This window comes from Lissotriton helveticus, chromosome 11 (genome assembly GCF_964261635.1).
Source record: "Lissotriton helveticus chromosome 11, aLisHel1.1, whole genome shotgun sequence".
Lineage (NCBI taxonomy): Eukaryota > Metazoa > Chordata > Amphibia > Caudata > Salamandridae > Lissotriton > Lissotriton helveticus.
Window position 1 is genome coordinate 1,128,302,219 of NC_136072.1, and position 20,854 is coordinate 1,128,323,072.

The 20,854-nt window shown below is 50.0% G+C and overlaps 2 protein-coding genes across 3 annotated transcripts in view; one reads left to right on the plus strand and one right to left on the minus strand.

The window, feature by feature from the left end:
• Nucleotides 1-16,309, minus strand: part of SERPIND1 (serpin family D member 1) — a 39,968-nt gene extending 23,659 nt beyond the window's left edge. Inside the window, exon 1 of the mRNA XM_078667864.1 lies at nucleotides 16,096-16,309. Within this exon, the coding sequence (XP_078523990.1) occupies nucleotides 16,096-16,291 (196 nt within the window). The 5' untranslated portion in view covers nucleotides 16,292-16,309. The remainder of the gene's footprint in view (nucleotides 1-16,095) is intronic.
• The window catches only part of PI4KA (phosphatidylinositol 4-kinase alpha), a 517,988-nt gene that overhangs the window by 274,212 nt on the left and 222,922 nt on the right, over nucleotides 1-20,854 (plus strand). The window lies entirely within an intron of this gene.

Consider the following 20,854-nt stretch of genomic DNA (forward strand, 5'->3'; position numbering starts at 1 on the left):
GGTATGTTGGGGTATATGATGGTGTGTAAGGAGTATGGGATGGTATGTTGGGGTATATGATGGTGTGTAAGGAGTATGGAATGGTATGTTGGGGTATATGATGGTGTGTAAGGAGTATGGGATGGTATGTTGGGGTATATGATGGTGTGTAAGGAGTATGGAATGGTATGTTGGGGTATATGATGGTATGTAAGGAGTATGGAATGGTATGTTGGGGTATATGATGGTGTGTAAGGAGTATGGAATGGTATGTTGGGGTATATGATGGTATGTAAGGAGTATGGAATGGTATGTTGGGGTATATGATGGTATGTAAGGAGTATGCAATGGTATGTTGGGGTATATGAGGGTGTGTAAGGAGTATGGAATGGTATGTTGGGGTATATGATGGTGTGTAAGGAGTATGGAATGGTATGTTGGGGTATATGATGGTGTGTAAGGAGTATGCAATGGTATGTTGGGGTATATGATGGTATGTAAGGAGTATGGAATGGTATGTTGGGGTATATGATGGTGTGTAAGGAGTATGCAATGGTATGTTGGGGTATATGATGGTGTGTAAGGAGTATGGAATGGTATGTTGGGGTATATGATGGTGTGTAAGGGGTATGGAATGGTATGTTGGGGTATATGATGGTGTGTAAGGAGTATGCAATGGTATGTTGGGGTATATGAGGGTGTGTAAGGAGTATGCAATGGTATGTTGGGGTATATGAGGGTGTGTAAGGAGTATGGAATGGTATGCTGGGGTATATGATGGTGTGTAAGGAGTATGGGATGGTATGTTGGGGTATATGATGGTGTGTAAGGAGTATGGAATGGTATGTTGGGGTATATGATGGTATGTAAGGAGTATGGAATGGTATGTTGGGGTATATGATGGTGTGTAAGGAGTATGGAATGGTATGTTGGGGTATATGATGGTGTGTAAGGAGTATGGAATGGTATGCTGGGGTATATGATGGTATGTAAGGAGTATGGAATGGTATGCTGGGGTATATGATGGTGTGTAAGGAGTATGCAATGGTATGTTGGGGTATATGATGGTGTGTAAGGGGTATGGAATGGTATGTTGAGGTATATGATGGTCTGTAGGGAGTATGGAATGGTATGTTGGGGTATATGATGGTGTGTAAGGAGTATGGAATGGTATGTTGGGGTATATGATGGTGTGTAAGGAGTATGCAATGGTATGTTGGGGTATATGATGGTGTGTAAGGAGTATGGAATGGTATGTTGGGGTATATGATGGTATGTAAGGAGTATGGAATGGTATGTTGGGGTATATGATGGTCTGTAGGGAGTATGCAATGGTATGTTGGGGTATATGATGGTGTGTAAGGAGTATGCAATGGTATGTTGGGGTATATGATGGTGTGTAAGGAGTATGCAATGGTATGTTGGGGTATATGATGGTCTGTAAGGAGTATGGAATGGTATGTTGGGGTATATGATGGTATGTAAGGAGTATGGAATGGTATGCTGGGGTATATGATGGTGTGTAAGGAGTATGTAATGGTATGTTGGGGTATATGCTGGTGTGTAAGGACTATGGAATGGTATGTTGGGGTATATGATGGTGTGTAAGGAGTATGGAATGGTATGTTGGGGTATATGATGGTGTGTAGGGAGTATGGAATGGTAATCTGGGGTATATGATGGTGTGTAAGGAGTATGGAATGGTATGTTGGGGTATATGATGGTCTGTAAGGAGTATGGGATGGTATGTTGGGGTATATGATGGTCTGTAAGGAGTATGGAATGGTATGTTGGGGTATATGATGGTGTGTAAGGAGTATGGAATGGTAATCTGGGGTATATGATGGTGTGTAAGGAGTATGCAATGGTATGTTGGGGTATATGCTGGTGTGTAAGGAGTATGGAATGGTATGTTGGGGTATATGATGGTGTGTAAAGAGTATGGAATGGTATGTTGGGGTATATGCTGGTGTGTAAGGAGTATGGAATGGTATGTTGGGGTATATGATGGTGTGTAAGGAGTATGGAATGGTATGCTGGGGTATATGATGGTGTGTAAGGAGTATGCAATGGTATGTTGGGGTATATGCTGATGTGTAAGGAGTATGGAATGGTATGTTGGGGTATATGATGGTGTGTAAGGAGTATGGAATGGTATGTTGGGGTATATGATGGTATGTAAGGAGTATGCAATGGTATGTTGGGGTATATGATGGTGTGTAAGGAGTATGGAATGGTATGTTGGGGTATATGATGGTGTGTAAGGAGTATGCAATGGTATGTTGGGGTATATGATGGTGTGTAAGGAGTATGGAATGGTATGCTGGGGTATATTATGGTGTGTAAGGAGTATGGAATGGTATGTTGGGGTATATGATGGTGTGTAAGGAGTATGGAATGGTATGCTGGGGTATATGATGGTATGTAAGGAGTATGGAATGGTATGCTGGGGTATATGATGGTGTGTAAGGAGTATGCAATGGTATGTTGGGGTATATGATGGTGTGTAAGGGGTATGGAATGGTATGTTGAGGTATATGATGGTCTGTAGGGAGTATGGAATGGTATGTTGGGGTATATGATGGTGTGTAAGGAGTATGGAATGGTGTGTTGGGGTATATGATGGTCTGTAGGAGTATGGGATGGTATGCTGGGGTATATGATGGTGTGTAAGGGGTATGGAATGGTATGTTGGGGTATATGATGGTCTGTAAGGAGTATGGAATGGTATGTTGGGGTATATGATGGTATGTAAGGAGTATGGAATGGTATGTTGGGGTATATGATGGTATGTAAGGAGTATGGAATGGTATGTTGGGGTATATGATGGTGTGTAAGGGGTATGGAATGGTATGTTGGGGTATATGATGGTGTGTAAGGAGTATGGAATGTATGTTGGGGTATATGATGGTATGTAAGGAGTATGGAATGGTATGTTGGGGTATATGATGGTGTGTAAGGAGTATGGAATGGTATGTTGGGGTATATGATGGTGTGTAAGGGGTATGGAATGGTATGCTGGGGTATATGATGGTGTGTAAGGGGTATGGAATGGTATGTTGGGGTATATGATGGTGTGTAAGGGGTATGGAATGGTATGTTGGGGTATATGATGGTGTGTAAGGGGTATGGAATGGTATGTTGGGGTATATGATGGTGTGTAAGGAGTATGGAATGTATGTTGGGGTATATGATGGTATGTAAGGAGTATGGAATGGTATGTTGGGGTATATGATGGTGTGTAAGGAGTATGGAATGGTATGTTGGGGTATATGATGGTGTGTAAGGGGTATGGAATGGTATGCTGGGGTGTATGATGGTGTGTAAGGGGTATGGAATGGTATGTTGGGGTATATGATGGTGTGTAAGGGGTATGGAATGGTATGTTGGGGTATATGATGGTGTGTAAGGAGTATGGAATGGTATGGTGGGGTATATGATGGTGTGTAAGGAGTATGGAATGGTATGTTGGGGTATATGATGGTGTGTAAGGAGTATGGGATGGTATGTTGGGGTATATGATGGTGTGTAAGGAGTATGGAATGGTATGTTGGGGTATATGATGGTGTGTAAGGAGTATGGAATGGTATGTTGGGGTATATGATGGTGTGTAAGGAGTATGGGATGGTATGTTGGGGTATATGATGGTGTGTAAGGAGTATGGGATGGTATGCTGGGGTATATGATGGTGTGTAAGGAGTATGCAATGGTATGTTGGGGTATATGCTGGTGTGTAAGGAGTATGGAATGGTATGTTGGGGTATATGATGGTGTGTAAGGAGTATGGAATGGTATGCTGGGGTATATGATGGTGTGTAAGGAGTATGCAATGGTATGTTGGGGTATATGATGGTGTGTAAGGAGTATGCAATGGTATGTTGGGGTATATGATGGTGTGTAAGGAGTATGGAATGGTATGTTGGGGTATATGATGGTGTGTAAGGAGTATGGAATGGTATGCTGGGGTATATGATGGTGGGTAAGGAGTATGGAATGGTATGTTGGGGTATATGATGGTATGTAAGGAGTATGGAATGGTATGTTGGGGTATATGATGGTGTGTAAGGAGTATGGAATGGTATGTTGGGGTATATGATGGTGTGTAAGGAGTATGCAATAGTATGTTGGGGTATATGATGGTGTGTAGGGAGTTTGGAATGGTATGTTGGGGTATATGATGGTGTGTAAGGGGTATGGAATGGTATGTTGGGGTATATGATGGTGTGTAAGGAGTATGGAATGGTATGTTGGGGTATATGATGGTATGTAAGGAGTATGCAATGGTATGTTGGGGTATATGATGGTGTGTAAGGAGTATGGAATGGTATGTTGGGGTATATGATGGTATGTAAGGAGTATGCAATGGTATGTTGGGGTATATGAGGGTGTGTAAGGAGTATGGAATGGTATGTTGGGGTATATGATGGTATGTAAGGAGTATGGAATGGTATGTTGGGGTATATGATGGTGTGTAGGGAGTATGGAATGGTAATCTGGGGTATATGATGGTTTGTAAGGAGTATGGAATGGTATGTTGGTGTATATGATGGTGTGTAAGGAGTATGCAATGGTATGTTGGGGTATATGATGGTGTGTACGGAGTATGGAATGGTATTCTGGGGTATATGATGGTTTGTAAGGAGTATGGAATGGTATGTTGGGGTATATGAGGGTGTGTAAGGAGTATGGAATGGTATTCTGGGGGGGGGGCGTGGCTTAGCACGCAATGGTAGAGGACGTGCTCGGGTAGAGCTCCGGCTTGAGCTCCCCTACACCGGGCCATTTCTCCGTTTCCATTGCTCTGTTTGGCCTGAAACTGCTGGCGAGTCTGCCCGCAACCCTTGGCGACGACCAGGCTGACTTTGGGAGAAATCGGCTGCGTGGCTCTGCACCGCGCCTAACGGCGGTCTTGTGGCCGGCTTGCCTGCACTGCACCCGGGTGCGGAACTACGTGAGGCCCCGGCTCCGCGGGGCCCACTGGACCACACACTGCGGCCCATCGGGGACAGCCCACCTGCTGCTGGGAGCTGACTGAGGCGGATGCGGCGATTACCGCAGAGACGCGGCTGACGACCCCCACTCGGCGGGCCCTGGCGGTAGTGGACGGAGACGACGGCGAGCTGAGGGCGGAGTGTATCAGACACGGACTGAGGCGGCCCTGCGGTGGCGCAGACGGGTGAGGGCGACCTCCTAACAATTGTGGGAACATCACAAGAGACACGGACGGAGAGACCCGGCTGGCCAGCTCTTGCACGGATGCTGTGAGTACTCTCCCCCCCCCTCCCCCCCCCGCACTGAGGGGACTGCTGGCGGAGAGCTGTGGAGACACTGTGGTGCCCCGGAACCCCCCCCCCCCCCCGCACCTGCAACCACACTGCCCCCGGGGGGGCGCTGCTGCAGCACTATTTGCCCTGACGCGGCCCGACTGGTGCTTGGTGCTGCCCGCCGGGTGGGTCACTCTCCCATCGACACCGCCAACGCAGCACTCCGCCCTGCCTTGGCGCCACAAGCTGGACGCCCCCGGACCTTGCGGACCCACGAACCGACCAGAGGCGGCCAGGACCGGTGTGTCTCGGAGGATAGGACTATCCACGCCGGCTGCCCTGGCTCACGCACGCCTGCAATGACACTGTCACGGGGAGCACCCTAGCAACGCGGCCATCTGCCCTGGCGAGTCCCGCAAGGCACTACGTGACCCCAAGCGCTTGGCTGGGGAACGCGCTGCGGTGCCACACCGAGGGAGCTGCGCGAGTGGGTGCGCCCGCATAGCTTTCGCGCCACACCGGCGACAGGGGGCATCAGGGACCTGGTGTAATTGAGCTGCTGGCCTGCCGGGCCTGACACACCTTGAACGCGGCCTGCGAACTTGTCCCCCCCCGCGGCCCTCACGCTTGACGGAGAAAGGCGCCCTTGCCACTGCCCACGCATGTGACCTGCCCCATGTCTGGCGGGGTGAAGACGCGCACCGGTACAGGGGTCATGTCGGTGAAGGGGAGAACGGGGAAAACGCCTTCCAAAATGGACGCCGACCACGTGGCGACGAAGCTGGACTCTGTACTGGCTGCCATGGAACGGATGGAGGAATCACTTCAGCAGACTCGCACCTCCTTGGAGACCAGGATAGACGGCGTGGCAATTGATCTAACCCATCTCAGAGCTGATCACAAGAAATTGCAAGATCGCACCACTGCACTGGAAGGTGCGGTGACGACCATGGAACCGAAGGTGTCGCAATCGGACAAACACATAAAGGACCTCCTTAACAGGGTGGAATTCCTGGAGGATCGCGCGGAGGATGCGGAAGGGAGGGCGAGGAGGAACAACATCCACTTGGTGGGCATCCCGGAGAAATGGGAAGGGGTGGACCCCACACGGCGGGTGGAAGACTGGCTCCGTGACCTGCTGCCGGAGGGAGTACTGTCGCCCCATTTTGTGGTGGAGCGTGCCCACCGAGTGCCCACGAGACCCCTAACCACAGGCTCGAACCCCAGGCCAATAATCCTCCGAGTCCTTAACTACAGGGACCGAGACGCTATTTTGCGGGAAGCCAGGAAGCTAGGCGAGATCAGGATCGACAACACCACAGTGATGTTCTTCCCGGACTACACAGTACAAGTTCAGAGACAAAGACACTCCTTCCTGGAAGTGAAGAGGCGATTGCGACAGGCTGGACTTAAATACTCGCTACTCTTCCCCGCCAAGCTACGGGTAGTGGCGAAAGACAAGACACACTTCTTTATGGATTCTGATGAGGTCGAAGCCTGGCTGGATGAGAACATGCCGGATGCCCCTAGACGGGCGCAGGGGCATGCAACCACTGACCGCACGCGTGGGGCGCGGAGGCGTCGCCGACGAAGAGCGCCCACGCCTCCAGGAGCAAGAGAATCGCCGACACACTCTCCAACTGCGGATGAGATGATGCAGGAGCAAAGGGACGCCCTTCGTAAGGTAGTTGAAATCAGCAGCTCCCCGGCCCCATCCCCTGCTCCGGACACAACTCCTACGCCTCTCCCGAGTGATGATGAGGCGATTTATGGACTTCAAGACTCCCAACACACCGAAGGCCTTCCAGACGTCACACCGCAAACTGCGGACTTGTTTGGCTAAGGGGCCCTTGCAGGATCCAGCTCCCTCGCGCTGAGACTGCTGTGCTTACACGGAGGCTGGGCTGGCCTCCGCTGCGGAAAGAGACCTTAACAGCCCTACATTGCTGGATCCAGTTCGCCCTAGACCATTGAACCATACTCAGGTACTGTGCCCCTCGTGTATACATGTCCTGGCTGATTCCTGTTGAGTGCTGAATGCCGGATGGGCTACTACGCATGTGCTGATTGGGGACACTCGAACTGTTTGGGGAGGGGGCTGCCCCCCCCCCCCCCCACTGGAAATCCTGCTTTTCCTACCCGGTGCGAGGCGAGCCGCTACAGCTAAGCGGATCTGGGCGACCGCCAGACGGCACTGGCCCCTTGACTCTGCCCGGGAGGGATGCAGCATCCACTATGGACGATTCTATCGATTGTATTGTTACAAGTTGAGCCACAGACCACCCCTTAGAACTGTATAGTTTACGAGCTCATACGAGCGTTTGGACGGCAACATGTTCAGTAGCCGACCTTTTGGCATTTTAGGTTATGCGGCCATGTTGCGGCCATGTGTTTCCATCCCTTTCCCTACCCAACCCCTACCTTGGAGATCACAACACATGACATGGACACCTTGGGGCGCTCTAGTATTGGGGACAGGACTCTGGGACAAGCCGGGGGCAGTTCTTGGGGGCTATGGGGTGGGGGGGACACGCGGCCAGTGGACCAATGGCTGACACACGATTCTGCACTTGGAACATCAGGGGGATGCACACGCCGGCCCGGCGCTACCAGATATACTCATACTTAAAGAGACACAAGATAGGCATAGCGCTGCTGCAGGAAACACACTTGAATGAGGCAGAAGTTCGGGCACTACACCGCAAATGGCGTGGGCAGCTCTACGCCACGTCCTATTCCTCATATGCCCGCGGTGCACTGATATGGATCCGCCCTGGGGTCCCCTGGACGACCACTGACACTACGATAGATCGGGAGGGTAGGTTCGTTGCACTACAGGGCAGGCTCGATGGGCACCAGATGGTGCTGGTATCACTGTACGCTCCAAACACTGACCAAGGTGACTTCTTGACACGACTCTCTGCGGTACTGTCACCCTGGCATGCGACCCCATGGCTACTGGGTGGGGACTACAATTGCACGCTAGATACTGCACTGGATCGATCCTCCCCGCCCCCCGTGGGCGCTTCGACACGCGGTGCCACGAAAGCGCTGCTGGAGTGGGCCGAGCAGTGGGACCTCCATGATGTTTGGAGGTCACACAATCCTGGGACGCGAATCTACTCCTACTATTCAGGCGCCCACGGCTTACATGTCCGCCTAGACCGATTTATGTCCACTGCTGACCTCCTACCCCTCGTGACTGATGCGCTATACATGGGCCGCACACACTCGGACCACAATCCACACTTTCTAACCATGGCGTGGGACCAACCACACCCTCCTGTCCCCACCTGGAGAATGCAACCAGCGATGCTGCTAGATGCGGACTTTCGCGAATCCCTTCTCACGCGCACTGCGCAGTATTTTGAAGACAACGCGGGCACGGCGTCCTCTCCACAGGTGGAGTGGGATGCATTCAAGGTGGTGATTCGGGGCCACTGCTTGAGAACGCAGGGCTGCATGAGACAACAACTAGAGAACGAGCTCACCGAGTTGGAGGCTACTCTGCTCGTAAGGGAGGGGGAGGCTGCTGAGGGTGACGCTGACTCACTGCAGGGGGCACGTGCAGATCATGCGAATCTCATGGAGCGACTCCGGGTCATTAACTACGCGGCGCACTCGGCGAGGACACACCACAAGAGCGATAGACCTGGCAGATTACTGGCCTGGCTGATATCCCAAGAGGCGCGTTCCACCCCGGTGGCAGCGATTCAGGTGGAGGGGAGAGGCCTCCTATACTCGCAGCGTCAGATCCACGATGCATTCACCACACACTACACCGCGCTGTATCGCTCGAAGCTGCCTCACCCGCGTCCCGACATAGCTGGCTACCTTGCCCCCCTGCCGCTGCCGCAACTGACTGCTGCACAGCAGGATGAACTGGGTGCCCAGCTCGACCCTGAGGAGGTCCGTGACGCGATCTTTAACTTGTCTAATGGCAAATCCCCGGGCCCAGACGGGCTCCCGGCCGAATTTTATAAAGCAGGCTCGGCTATACTCATCCCTGAGCTCTTGAGAATGTATGCTGCGGCCATGGAAGACGCAGCCTTACCCCTGACGTTACACGAAGCAACCCTGATCTCCATCCCCAAACCTGACAAGGACTGCACTCAAGTGGGCTCTTATCGCCCGCTGGCACTGCTCAATACGGACTACAAGATACTGGCCTCCACTCTAGCTCGGAGATTGGCCCCCTATGTGCCCCGACTGGTACACCAGGATCAGAATGGCTTTGTCCCAATGCGTCACACCTCGCACAACATCCGGCGCCTCTTCCGGGTGCAGGAGTACGCTTCCTTACGGTGGCCTAGAGCAGGGTGCTTGATATTGGACCTAGAAAAAGCTTTTGATTCGGTGGAATGGCTATACCTGGGAGCGGTGCTAGACAAGTTTCAATTGGGAGGCGGATACGAGGCTATGGTGGACCTGCTCTATGACAAGCCGACAGTTAGGGTGCGCACGGGCGCGCTGCTCTCAGACGCTGTCCGAGTCTACAGGGGCACCAGGCAGGGCTGCCCCCTATCGCCTCTGCTGTTCTCTCTAGCCATGGAGCCCCTGGCCGCGATACTTAGGGCTCAGGGAGCCGACTGGGGCATCCCGCTGGAAGACGGTCTTCATGCGGTGTCGCTGTACGCAGATGATTTACTGCTGTACGTCAGAGATATGACCAATATCCCGACCTCGCTGGCCGATGCCTTCCGGATTTTTGAGGAGATGTCGGGACTGCGAGTCAACTGGTCCAAATCGGGGGCTTACTCCTTCCACCCGGATATGCCTGAGTGTGATGTGCGGCTAGGTGGCGGCAGGTTACAGTGGTATCCCACCACGTTCCGCTATCTAGGGATAAGAATCTACCGGACTCCGCTGGATGTCCTGGAAGGGAATCTCCTAAGAGCAATTGCCTCGATCCGGGCGCAGATTGCGTTCTGGAACACCCTGCCCCTCAACGTCCCGAGTCGGATAGCACTTATCAAAATGATAGTGCTGCCTAGGCTGCTATACTATTTTGCTAATATTCCGACCTATGTTCCGAACAGGATTTTCCGAGACCTGGAAACCCTGCTGCGAAGCCTCATCTGGAACAAGGGTCGACCCAGGGTGGCGCTGGCTAAACTCTACATGCCAACGGAGATGGGAGGCCTGGCGGTCCCCAACATGGAACTGTACTACCTTGCGGCACAGATGCAGTGGGTGTCGGGGTGGCTTAGCGGCAATCACCTTGAGGATACTACCTCGGATACTGCTGCCTGGACGCAGGTGCAGATCAATACCCTGTTCCACCCGGTATCCCGAACCCCCTGCCCCCCCCAGATATATTTGGCGGTGGCGCGCAAATGTTTTCTGCGCTGCTTGAAACTCACCAGGACCACAACACCATACGCCCCGGCCATACCCATCCTGGGCACTCCGAGCCCAACGGGAGCGCTGACTGCGACCCGCCTGGCTCACTGGACACGAGCTGGGGTGGACACCCTGGGGGACCTATATGCTGATGGAGCGCTACTTCCCTTTGAGGACCTGGTAGCTGCCACGGAGCTCCCAGCAGGGCAGTTCCTGACGCATGCGTCCTTAATGCGCACGCTCGCTACCTTCTGGGGAGATGTGGTGGAGGAACCATCGATGCACAGCTTTATGCAGTACCTCCATGTTATGGGAGCTGGCTCGCACGTCATCCATTGGTTGGCGCAGGCCCTGCAGGCGCACTCGCTGACATCGGTGCTACGGTTGCGCGATGGGTGGACTGCTGATAGGGGGCGGGCCTGGACCGACAAGGAATGGGCAATGATACTCGCCGGGCCGACGTATATTCCGCGCAGCCCCCGCTTTAAGATCATACAGTTCTATATTCTTCACCGCGCCTACCTAACGCCTGACAAGATCAATAGATACTTTGCCACCACAGATGCTGCCTGCCCGCGCTGCTCTCAGACGGGTGCTGACCTCATACATATGCTGTGGAGTTGTCCAGAGGTGCACACGTATTGGAACGAGATAGTGACACTCCTTACGCGCAGCGCTAGCGAGCAATTGCCACACACGTGGGAGACATGCATTTTAGGTCTGTACAAACGCACGAAGCTTAACAGGGTACAGACCCGCTTCTGGGACATGGGGCTAATAACGGCCAAACGCTTGCTCACCAAACACTGGAGGGCAGCGGCCCCCCCCCATGCTCGACATTGGCGCGCTTCCTTCACTAACTGGGCCCGGGCGGAGGGTACGGTTCTTCTTCGAGAGGAAACAGCGGGGCTCCGCAAATTCCCCATCGCCCGGCTCTGGAACGACCTCCTGAAGGCCTTCCACCACATCTGCCAGGAGCGGGGAATACCATGAGACACACGACACCATTGCCATTGTGAGGCTAACTAATACTGGAGGTAGATGCGGCCCTGACCCCCCCTCTTCTTCCGCCCCCCCCCCCTCCCTGACTGCCCCTGAACACTACATGAAGCCTCGCTAGACCCCACCTTACAATAGCTGCCCCGCACCTGAAGCTTACGACGATCTCCCCCAATTCCCCCCCCCCGCCCCTCACATTCTCCCGACCCCCAGTTTACCCCGCCAGTATATAGGCGTAGGGGACAGTTTGTTTGTTGGTCACGTTCCCTGACCGGACCCATATCCCTTGGTTTACAAGAAGACGCAGAAGGTGGCATGTTACTGAACAGAAGCTATCCCCCTCAGGACCTTGTGACGTCTGCGAATTGCGGAGACACGTCACCGCTCACACACCACAAGGGGTACACGTAGACAATTGGCCACAAACGTGTTACACATGGATAAGACAATCTGCCCGCTAGACGCTGACATGTCCCTAGCGCCCTCTCAGCGATGCAACTGGGAGGTCACACAGGCACTCTGTTGCTCAGCGAATTGAAACCCACCCGGCATGACTGCGAACTAACCTTGCCGACTACACCTGCTCACTCCTATGCCTCAGTGAGCTATACTAATGCACGCGCCGTCACTACCAGTGCAGCGGAGCTGACCCAGCACTAGAAACGCATGCACGACCGACTCCCCACCCCACTTCTACACTACCCACGAAGACCCACACACGGCCTATGGGGATTGGGGAAGTTGCACACACGAGGCAAATACTGGGCGACCATTGCGACACAGTACCTGAGGATAAAATGTAAAACTGTGAGATCTACCAATAACGTTAATGGCTGCCAAATGACTACACAAATTGACATGTGGGACTCGCCGCCGAACCCCCGGGTTGTCGGCTGAATGGCTGTGTAACCCTGTTCAGAATCTATCTGTTGACTACCTGCTTCCACAGTCTATGCGAAGATACCAATTGTGAACTGTAAGATAACCACAGGCTGCATAATAAAGATCTTCTTAAAAACCAAAAAAAAAAAAAAAAAATGGAATGGTATTCTGGGGTATATGATGGTTTGTAAGGAGTATGGAATGGTATGTTGGGGTATATGAGGGTTTGTAAGGAGTATGGAATGGTATGTTGGGGTATATGAGGGTGTGTAGGGAGTATGGAATGGTATGTTGGGGTATATGATGGTGTGTAAGGAGTATGTAATGGTATGTTGGGGTATATGATGGTGTGTAAGGAGTATGGAATGGTATGTTGGGGGTATATGATGGTGTGTAAGGAGTATGGAATGGTATGTTGGGGTATATGATGGTGTGTAAGGAGTATGGAATGGTATGTTGGGGGTATATGATGGTGTGTAAGGAGTATGGAATGGTATGTTGGGGGTATATGATGGTGTGTAAGGAGTATGGAATGGTATGTTGGGGGTATATGATGGTGTGTAAGGAGTATGGAATGGTATTCTGGGGTATATGATGGTTTGTAAGGAGTATGGAATGGTATGTTGGGGTATATGAGGGTTTGTAAGGAGTATGGAATGGTATGTTGGGGTATATGATGGTGTGTAAGGAGTATGGGATGGTATGTTGGGGTATATGATGGTGTGTAAGGAGTATGGAATGGTATGTTGGGGTATATGAGGGTTTGTAAGGAGTATGGAATGGTATGTTGGGGTATATGATGGTGTGTAAGGAGTATGGAACGGTATGTTGGTGTATATGATGGTGTGTAAGGAGTATGCAATGGTATGTTGGGGTATATGATGGTGTGTAGGGAGTATGGAATGGTATGCTGGGGTATATGATGGTGTGTAAGGAGTATGGAATGGTATGTTGGGGGTATATGATGGTGTGTAAGGAGTATGGAATGGTATGTTGGGGTATATGATGGTGTGTAAGGAGTATGGAATGGTATGTTGGGGGTATAAGATGGTGTGTAAGGAGTATGGAATGGTATTCTGGGGTATATGATGGTTTGTAAGGAGTATGGAATGGTATGTTGGGGTATATGAGGGTGTGTAAGGAGTATGGAATGGTATGTTGGGGTATATGATGGTGTGTAAGGAGTATGGAATGGTATGTTGTGATATATGATTGTTTGTAAGGAGTATGGAATGGTATGTTGGGGTATATGATGGTGTGTAGGGAGTATGGAATGGTATGTTGGGGTATATGATGGTGTGTAAGGAGTATGGAACGGTATGTTGGTGTATATGATGGTGTGTAAGGAGTATGCAATGGTATGTTGGGGTATATGATGGTGTGTAAGGAGTATGTAATGGTATGTTGGGGTATATGATGGTGTGTAAGGAGTATGGAATGGTATGTTGGGGGTATATGATGGTGTGTAAGGAGTATGGAATGGTATGTTGGGGTATATGATGGTGTGTAAGGAGTATGGAATGGTATGTTGGGGGTATATGATGGTGTGTAAGGAGTATGGAATGGTATTCTGGGGTATATGATGGTTTGTAAGGAGTATGGAATGGTATGTTGGGGTATATGAGGGTGTGTAAGGAGTATGGAATGGTATGTTGGGGTATATGATGGTGTGTAAGGAGTATGGAATGGTATGTTGTGATATATGATTGTTTGTAAGGAGTATGGAATGGTATGTTGGGGTATATGATGGTGTGTAAGGAGTATGGAATGGTATGTTGGGGTATATGATGGTGTGTAAGGAGTATGGGATGGTATGTTGGGGTATATGATGGTGTGTAAGGAGTATGGAATGGTATGTTGGGGGTATATGATGGTGTGTAAGGAGTATGGAATGGTATGTTGGGGTATATGATGGTGTGTAAGGAGTATGGAATGGTATGTTGGGGTATATGATGGTGTGTAAGGAGTATGGAATGGTATTCTGGGGTATATGATGGTTTGTAAGGAGTATGGAATGGTATGTTGGGGTATATGAGGGTTTGTAAGGAGTATGCAATGGTATGTTGGGGTATATGATGGTGTGTAAGGAGTATGGAATGGTATGTTGGGGTATATGATGGTCTGTAAGGAGTATGGAATGGTATGTTGGGGTATATGATGGTGTGTAAGGAGTATGGAATGGTATGTTGGGGTATATGATGGTGTGTAAGGAGTATGGAACGGTATGTTGGTGTATATGATGGTGTGTAAGGAGTATGCAATGGTATGTTGGGGTATATGATGGTGTGTAAGGAGTATGGAATGGTATGTTGGGGTATATGATGGTCTGTAAGGAGTATGGAATGGTATGTTGGGGTATATGATGGTCTGTAAGGAGTATGGAATGGTATGTTGGGGTATATGATGGTGTGTAAGGAGTATGGAATGGTATGTTGGGGTATATGATGGTGTGTAAGGAGTATGGAATGGTATGTTGGGGTATATGATGGTGTGTAAGGAGTATGGAATGGTATGTTGGGGTATATGATGGTGTGTAAGGAGTATGGAATGGTATGTTGGGGGTATATGATGGTGTGTAAGGAGTATGGAATGGTATGTTGAGGTATATGATGGTATGTAAGGAGTATGGAATGGTATGTTGAGGTATATGATGGTATGTAAGGAGTATGGAATGGTATGTTGAGGTATATGATGGTGTGTAGGGAGTATGGAATGGTATGTTGAGGTATATGATGGTGTGTAGGGAGTATGGAATGGTATGTTGAGGTATATGATGGTGTGTAGGGAGTATGGAATGGTATGTTGGGGTAAATGATGGTCTGTAGGGAGTATGGAATGGTATGTTGAGGTATATGATGGTGTGTAGGGAGTATGGAATGGTATGTTGAGGTATATGATGGTGTGTAGGGAGTATGGAATGGTATGTTGGGGTAAATGATGGTCTGTAGGGAGTATGCAATGGTATGTTGGGGTATATGATGGTGTGTAAGGAGTATGGAATGGTATGTTGGGGGTATATGATGGTGTGTAAGGAGTATGGAATGGTATGTTGAGGTATATGATGGTGTGTAGGGAGTATGGAATGGTATGTTGAGGTATATGATGGTGTGTAGGGAGTATGGAATGGTATGTTGGGGTAAATGATGGTCTGTAGGGAGTATGGAATGGTATGTTGAGGTATATGATGGTGTGTAGGGAGTATGGAATGGTATGTTGGGGTATATGATGGTGTGTAAGGAGTATGGAATGGTATGTTGGGGTATATGATGGTGTGTAAGGAGTATGGAATGGTATGTTGGGGTATATGAGGGTCTGTTAGTATAGAAGGGTCCCTTGGGGTAATGGGTGGAGTGTAGCTGATGTGTGCCCGTCTGTTGGAGAAGAGGCGAGGCTAGCTTTTACGTTACACCCTAGAAAATACAGACCCCAGTGTCTTAAAAACTTGTAGGTGAGCCATAAGGGGCCCGTTTTGCCACCCCTCGAATGTTAGCTGCTGTAGCTCTTCCAGCTTGTGTTGTGCGTTAAATCCAGCGCCACGATGTCTTAATGGCTGTAAGAGCGCTATAAAAAACGAATGCGTCAATAAATGAAGGTAGGTCCCAGACAGATGGCGCCTGGGTTCACTTACCTCTAACCCTCCTGTCGCCGTGGCTTCCAGTCCAGCGGTGGGGTCGGGACTGGCGCCGCGGGCCCCAGGTGGACTTTAACGCCGCTGTCCGGCGCCCCTCCCAGAGCAAACAGTCCCCCAGGCCTCCCCTGGCAGCGTCAGCCGAAAGACGCCCTCTCACCTCTGCCCAGTGGGCAGTGCGGATCGATCTGTCCATCGATCGGTCACTTCCGGCCCGGTGGGCGCACGATCCTTGCAGGAAGGGGTTGCGTGCATGTAGCGCTCATGGCCTCAGCCCTCCGCGCATTCTGAAAGGGCGCTTTCTAGATTTGGTTCTAAGAGTTGCCAGTCAAGCAAGAAGTCACACTTGGGGTTTGAGAGGGCTGAGCTACGACTTAAAACAGCGTTTTTGAAGACGGGCGCTTTTCTCCAGTCACCCCCACGTGCTTGGGTCGCCACTGTTGTGTCCCTTTACCACGCATTAATCAGTACTCTTGACACTCTGGCACAGGCGCCTAGACGCGGCCAGCGGCGCTTCTGTTCTCTTGTCAGCCTGCTGCATGGCCCCCTCTCCCCGGCTGCCCAGCAGCAGCGGCCATTCAGAAATGATATCCAACCCAGGGCTCACGTGGGAGGACAGCATGGCTTAGACACCAAGACGCCGCATTTACAACGTCCTTTGCGGGTGAACATCGGGGGTTCCCTCGGTCTCAGGGGTTCCCTCGGTCTCAGAGTGGAAATGATTTTTATTCCAAGATACGTTTCGATGCATGCCTATGGTTACTTGCAGGTGAGATTAGAATTAATACACTGCCCTAGTGATGTCATGATGTCATGGTACACATTACCAGTGATGTCATGGTGCCCTACCACTGTGATGTCATGATGTCTTGGTACACAGCTCCAGTGATGTTATTGTACACAGCCCCATTGATGGCATCATGACATGATACACAACTCCAATGATGTCACTATGTCATGGTACACTGCCCCAGTGATGTCATGATGTCATGGTACACAGCCCCAATGATGTCCTGATACACAGCCCCAGCCCAGCTGTGATGTCATGGTGCACCCCCGAGTGATGTCATGATGTCATGGTACACAGTCCCAATGATGTCATGGTGCACTGCCACTGTGATGTCATGATGTCTTGGAACACAGCTCCAGTGTTGTCATTTTACACAGCCTTATTGATGTCATGATACATAGCCCCAGTGATGTCATGATGTCTTGGTACACAGCTCCAGTGATGTCATTGTGCACAGCCTCATTGATGTCATGATATATAGCCCCAGTGATGTCATGATACATAGCGTCAGTGATGTCATGATGTCTTGGTACACAGCTCCAGTGATGTCATTGTGCACCACCCCATTGATGTCATGATACATAGCCCTAATGTTGTCATGCTATCTTGGTACACAGCCCCAGTGATGGCATTGTACACAGCCCCATTGATGTCTTGATACATAGCCCCAATGATGTCATGACACATAGCCCCAATGATGTCATGATGTCTTGGTACACAGCTCCAGTGATGTTATTGTACACAGCTCAGTGATGTCATTGTACACAGCCCCATTGATGTCATGATACATATCCCCAATGATGTCTTGATGTCTTGGTACACAGCTCCAGTGATGGCATTGTACACAGCCCCATTGATGTTATGATACTTCGCCCCAATGATTTAATGATGTCTTGGTACGCAGCTCCAGTGATGGCATTGTACACAGCCCCATTGATGTCATGATACTTCGCCCCAATGATGTCTTGGTACACAGCTCCAGTGATGGCATTGTACACAGCCCCATTGATGTCATGATACTTCGCCCTAATGATGTACTGATGTCTTGGTACACAGCCCCATTGATGTCTTGATACATAGCCCCAATGATGTCATGATACATAGCCCCAATGATGTCATGACACATAGCCCCAATGATGTCATGATGTCTTGGTACACAGCTCCAGTGATGTTATTGTACACAGCCCAGTGATGTCATTGTACACAGCCCCATTGATGTCATGATACATATCCCCAATGATGTCATGATGTCTTGGTACACAGCTCCAGTGATGGCATTGTGCACAGCCCCATTGATGCCATGATACATAGCCCCAGTGATGTCATGATACATAGCGTCAGTGATGTCATGATGTCTTGGTACACATCTCCAGTGATGGCATTGTACACAGCCCAGTGATGTCATTGTGCACCACCCCATTGATGTCATGATACATAGCCCTAATGTTGTCATGCTATCTTGGTACACAGCTCCAGTGATGGCATTGTACACAGCCCCATTGATGTCATGATACATAGCCCCAATGATGTCATGACACATAGCCCCATTGATGTCATGATGTCTTAGTACACAGCTCCAGTGATGTTATTGTACACAGCCCAGTGATGCCATTGTACACAGCCCCATTGATGTCATGATACATATCCCCAATGATGTCTTGGTACACAGCTCCAGTGATGACATTGTGTTGTAACTTAGAATGCTCCCCTCGCCTTTTCCCCGTTCCCCCCTTCCTCCCTGGTACATTGGTACAGACTGTTCTGACAGCTCGGCGCCTGCTATCGAATGTTGAGATAGCAGTCGCATCCCTTGATGGCAAGCTGGCGGCATCGTTATGACTTCTACTCAATAAATTGAAGCATTCTATCAACCCATATCGTTTCCTCTTTACTACATTTTATGGCGACGAGGTGAGGAGACTGTGCCAGAGACAGTGGATGCCGTCCCCTGGAAGGAGTTTATTGCTTGTCGATGGAAGAATTTACGGAGAGAGAGCCCACGACAAACAGCGGATGCGAGCTCAAGGTGAAACAACTGTTGTGGTGAGACGGAAGGTAGTGAAGGAATATTACAAGGTGACTGAAAACATGATGACCCAGGAGAGTGTGAGTCAAGGAGAGGAAGCTGTGTGAAGGTACGGAAGAGAGAGGGGAAGGAGGTGTACTCGTGTGTCAGGTCGGGCACAGGTGGCGTTTGATCGCTTTTGTGTGCAGCGGCGTGGAAAAGGACATAACGGACTGAGGCGGCGCACAGTTGCGCTAGGAGAGCAGCGAGGCGAGGGGCTGGCCGGCGAAGCGGAACGGATTGACTTTCAATTTATGCGCTGCGCCATTGTCACCTCACGGCACTCAGGTCCCCAGTCTCTGCTCGCTCAGGAGACTCGCCATTCTTGAGAAACAGTTACGCGAGCCCAGTGCGAACTGTAGCAGGTTCCCTGCCGTGGGCACAGTGTTTTCCCCGATGTTCCTTCTCCAATCCAATCGGTCACAGAAATAAAGTCACTAAACGAGCGCTGAAGGAAATTAGGCGGAACTTTACTAAAGCAACAGTAAATAAGAGTGGAACGACTTTACCTCCGCAGCGATTCAAGAGACAATCTCTCCACCAGCAGCTCCGCCCTGACAGGAACTTTCTCTTCAGAGATCCCTCCACAGGAAGTTCCCGCCAACACGGGGAGGGGGGCTGTATTCCGATTGGTTCCTCTGACTGAGATCGGTGGTAAAAGAAAGGGGACTATTGAACCAACATTGGGGTTAGCAGAAGTAACATCCAGGTTTGGGAAGCGGTACATTTGTTGTGGGGAAATTGTAGTTTTACAGGCTTGTTTATAGGTGATAGTTACTCGGTGTACTCTTTATCAGATTCCAGATAGTATCTCTCCACTTTATTATCCCTTCATTAGTGAATTGGGAATTTAAGGGCAGTTCATGGCAATGGCTGGAGCAGGCATGAGTCAGCCTCCTCCTTTCCTGAATGAATTAGGAGAACCGGTTATTCCCTGGAAGAGGTGGGAAGGCATTTTTAAATCTTATCTCATTGCCATAGGAGGAAGTAATTATTCAAACATACGGAAGCAACACATACTACTTCACAATTTAGGCACACATGGGAGGAAAATATATGAAGATATTACAGGGAGGTTGGTGGAGGATGATCAAGAGGAAGTAGTAGAGGGAATCAATGTCTATGAGTGCACGTTAAGGGAGTTGGAGTCTCACTTCAAGGAAAAAACGAATGTGGTGCTGGAAAGACATATGTTTTTTAAGAGGGTGCAGAAGAGAGAGGAGAGGGTGAGCACTTACATAGCAGTGTTGAGAGGCTTATCAGCCACCTGTGAATTTGGGCAGCTCACAGACTCGTTGATTAGAGATCAACTCGTGAGATGCACCAATGATATAAAGACACAAGAGGAATTGCTCACCAGGAACCCCAACTTAGAGGAAGCTATCAATATAGCACAGGGCCTGGAACACACCGCGCGGTGTATGAGGGAAATGAAACCACAGGAGGGGACAACCAAAGAGAGGGCGGAGAACAAGACCCACACTGAGGGAGAAACCATTTGCAAAGTAGGGGACAAGAGTAAGGAGATGGTTCGCAGTAAGACAAGCACCATGGAGTGTTTAAAATGTGGTAGTTCCAATCACTTGGCCAACAATTGGAAGTGCCCGGCGAGAAATGTACAATGCAGGAAGTGTAACAGGTGGGGGCACTACTCCAAGGTGTGTAAGACACCCAGCAAAGCAGTACATGCCATAGAGGAGTCTCCCCAGGAAGAGGCAGGAGAGAAATCTTATATTTTCCAAGTGGGGAGGAAGATGAAAGTAATGATGATATCTATCCTAAATGTGATGTTTTACTTGATGGGGTAAAGTTCAGTATGTATGCTGACTCATGTTCACCCTACACGTTGGTAGACAAAAGTGTGTTTGAGGAAAAATTTGCTAATCATCCTGTTAAAATGATGC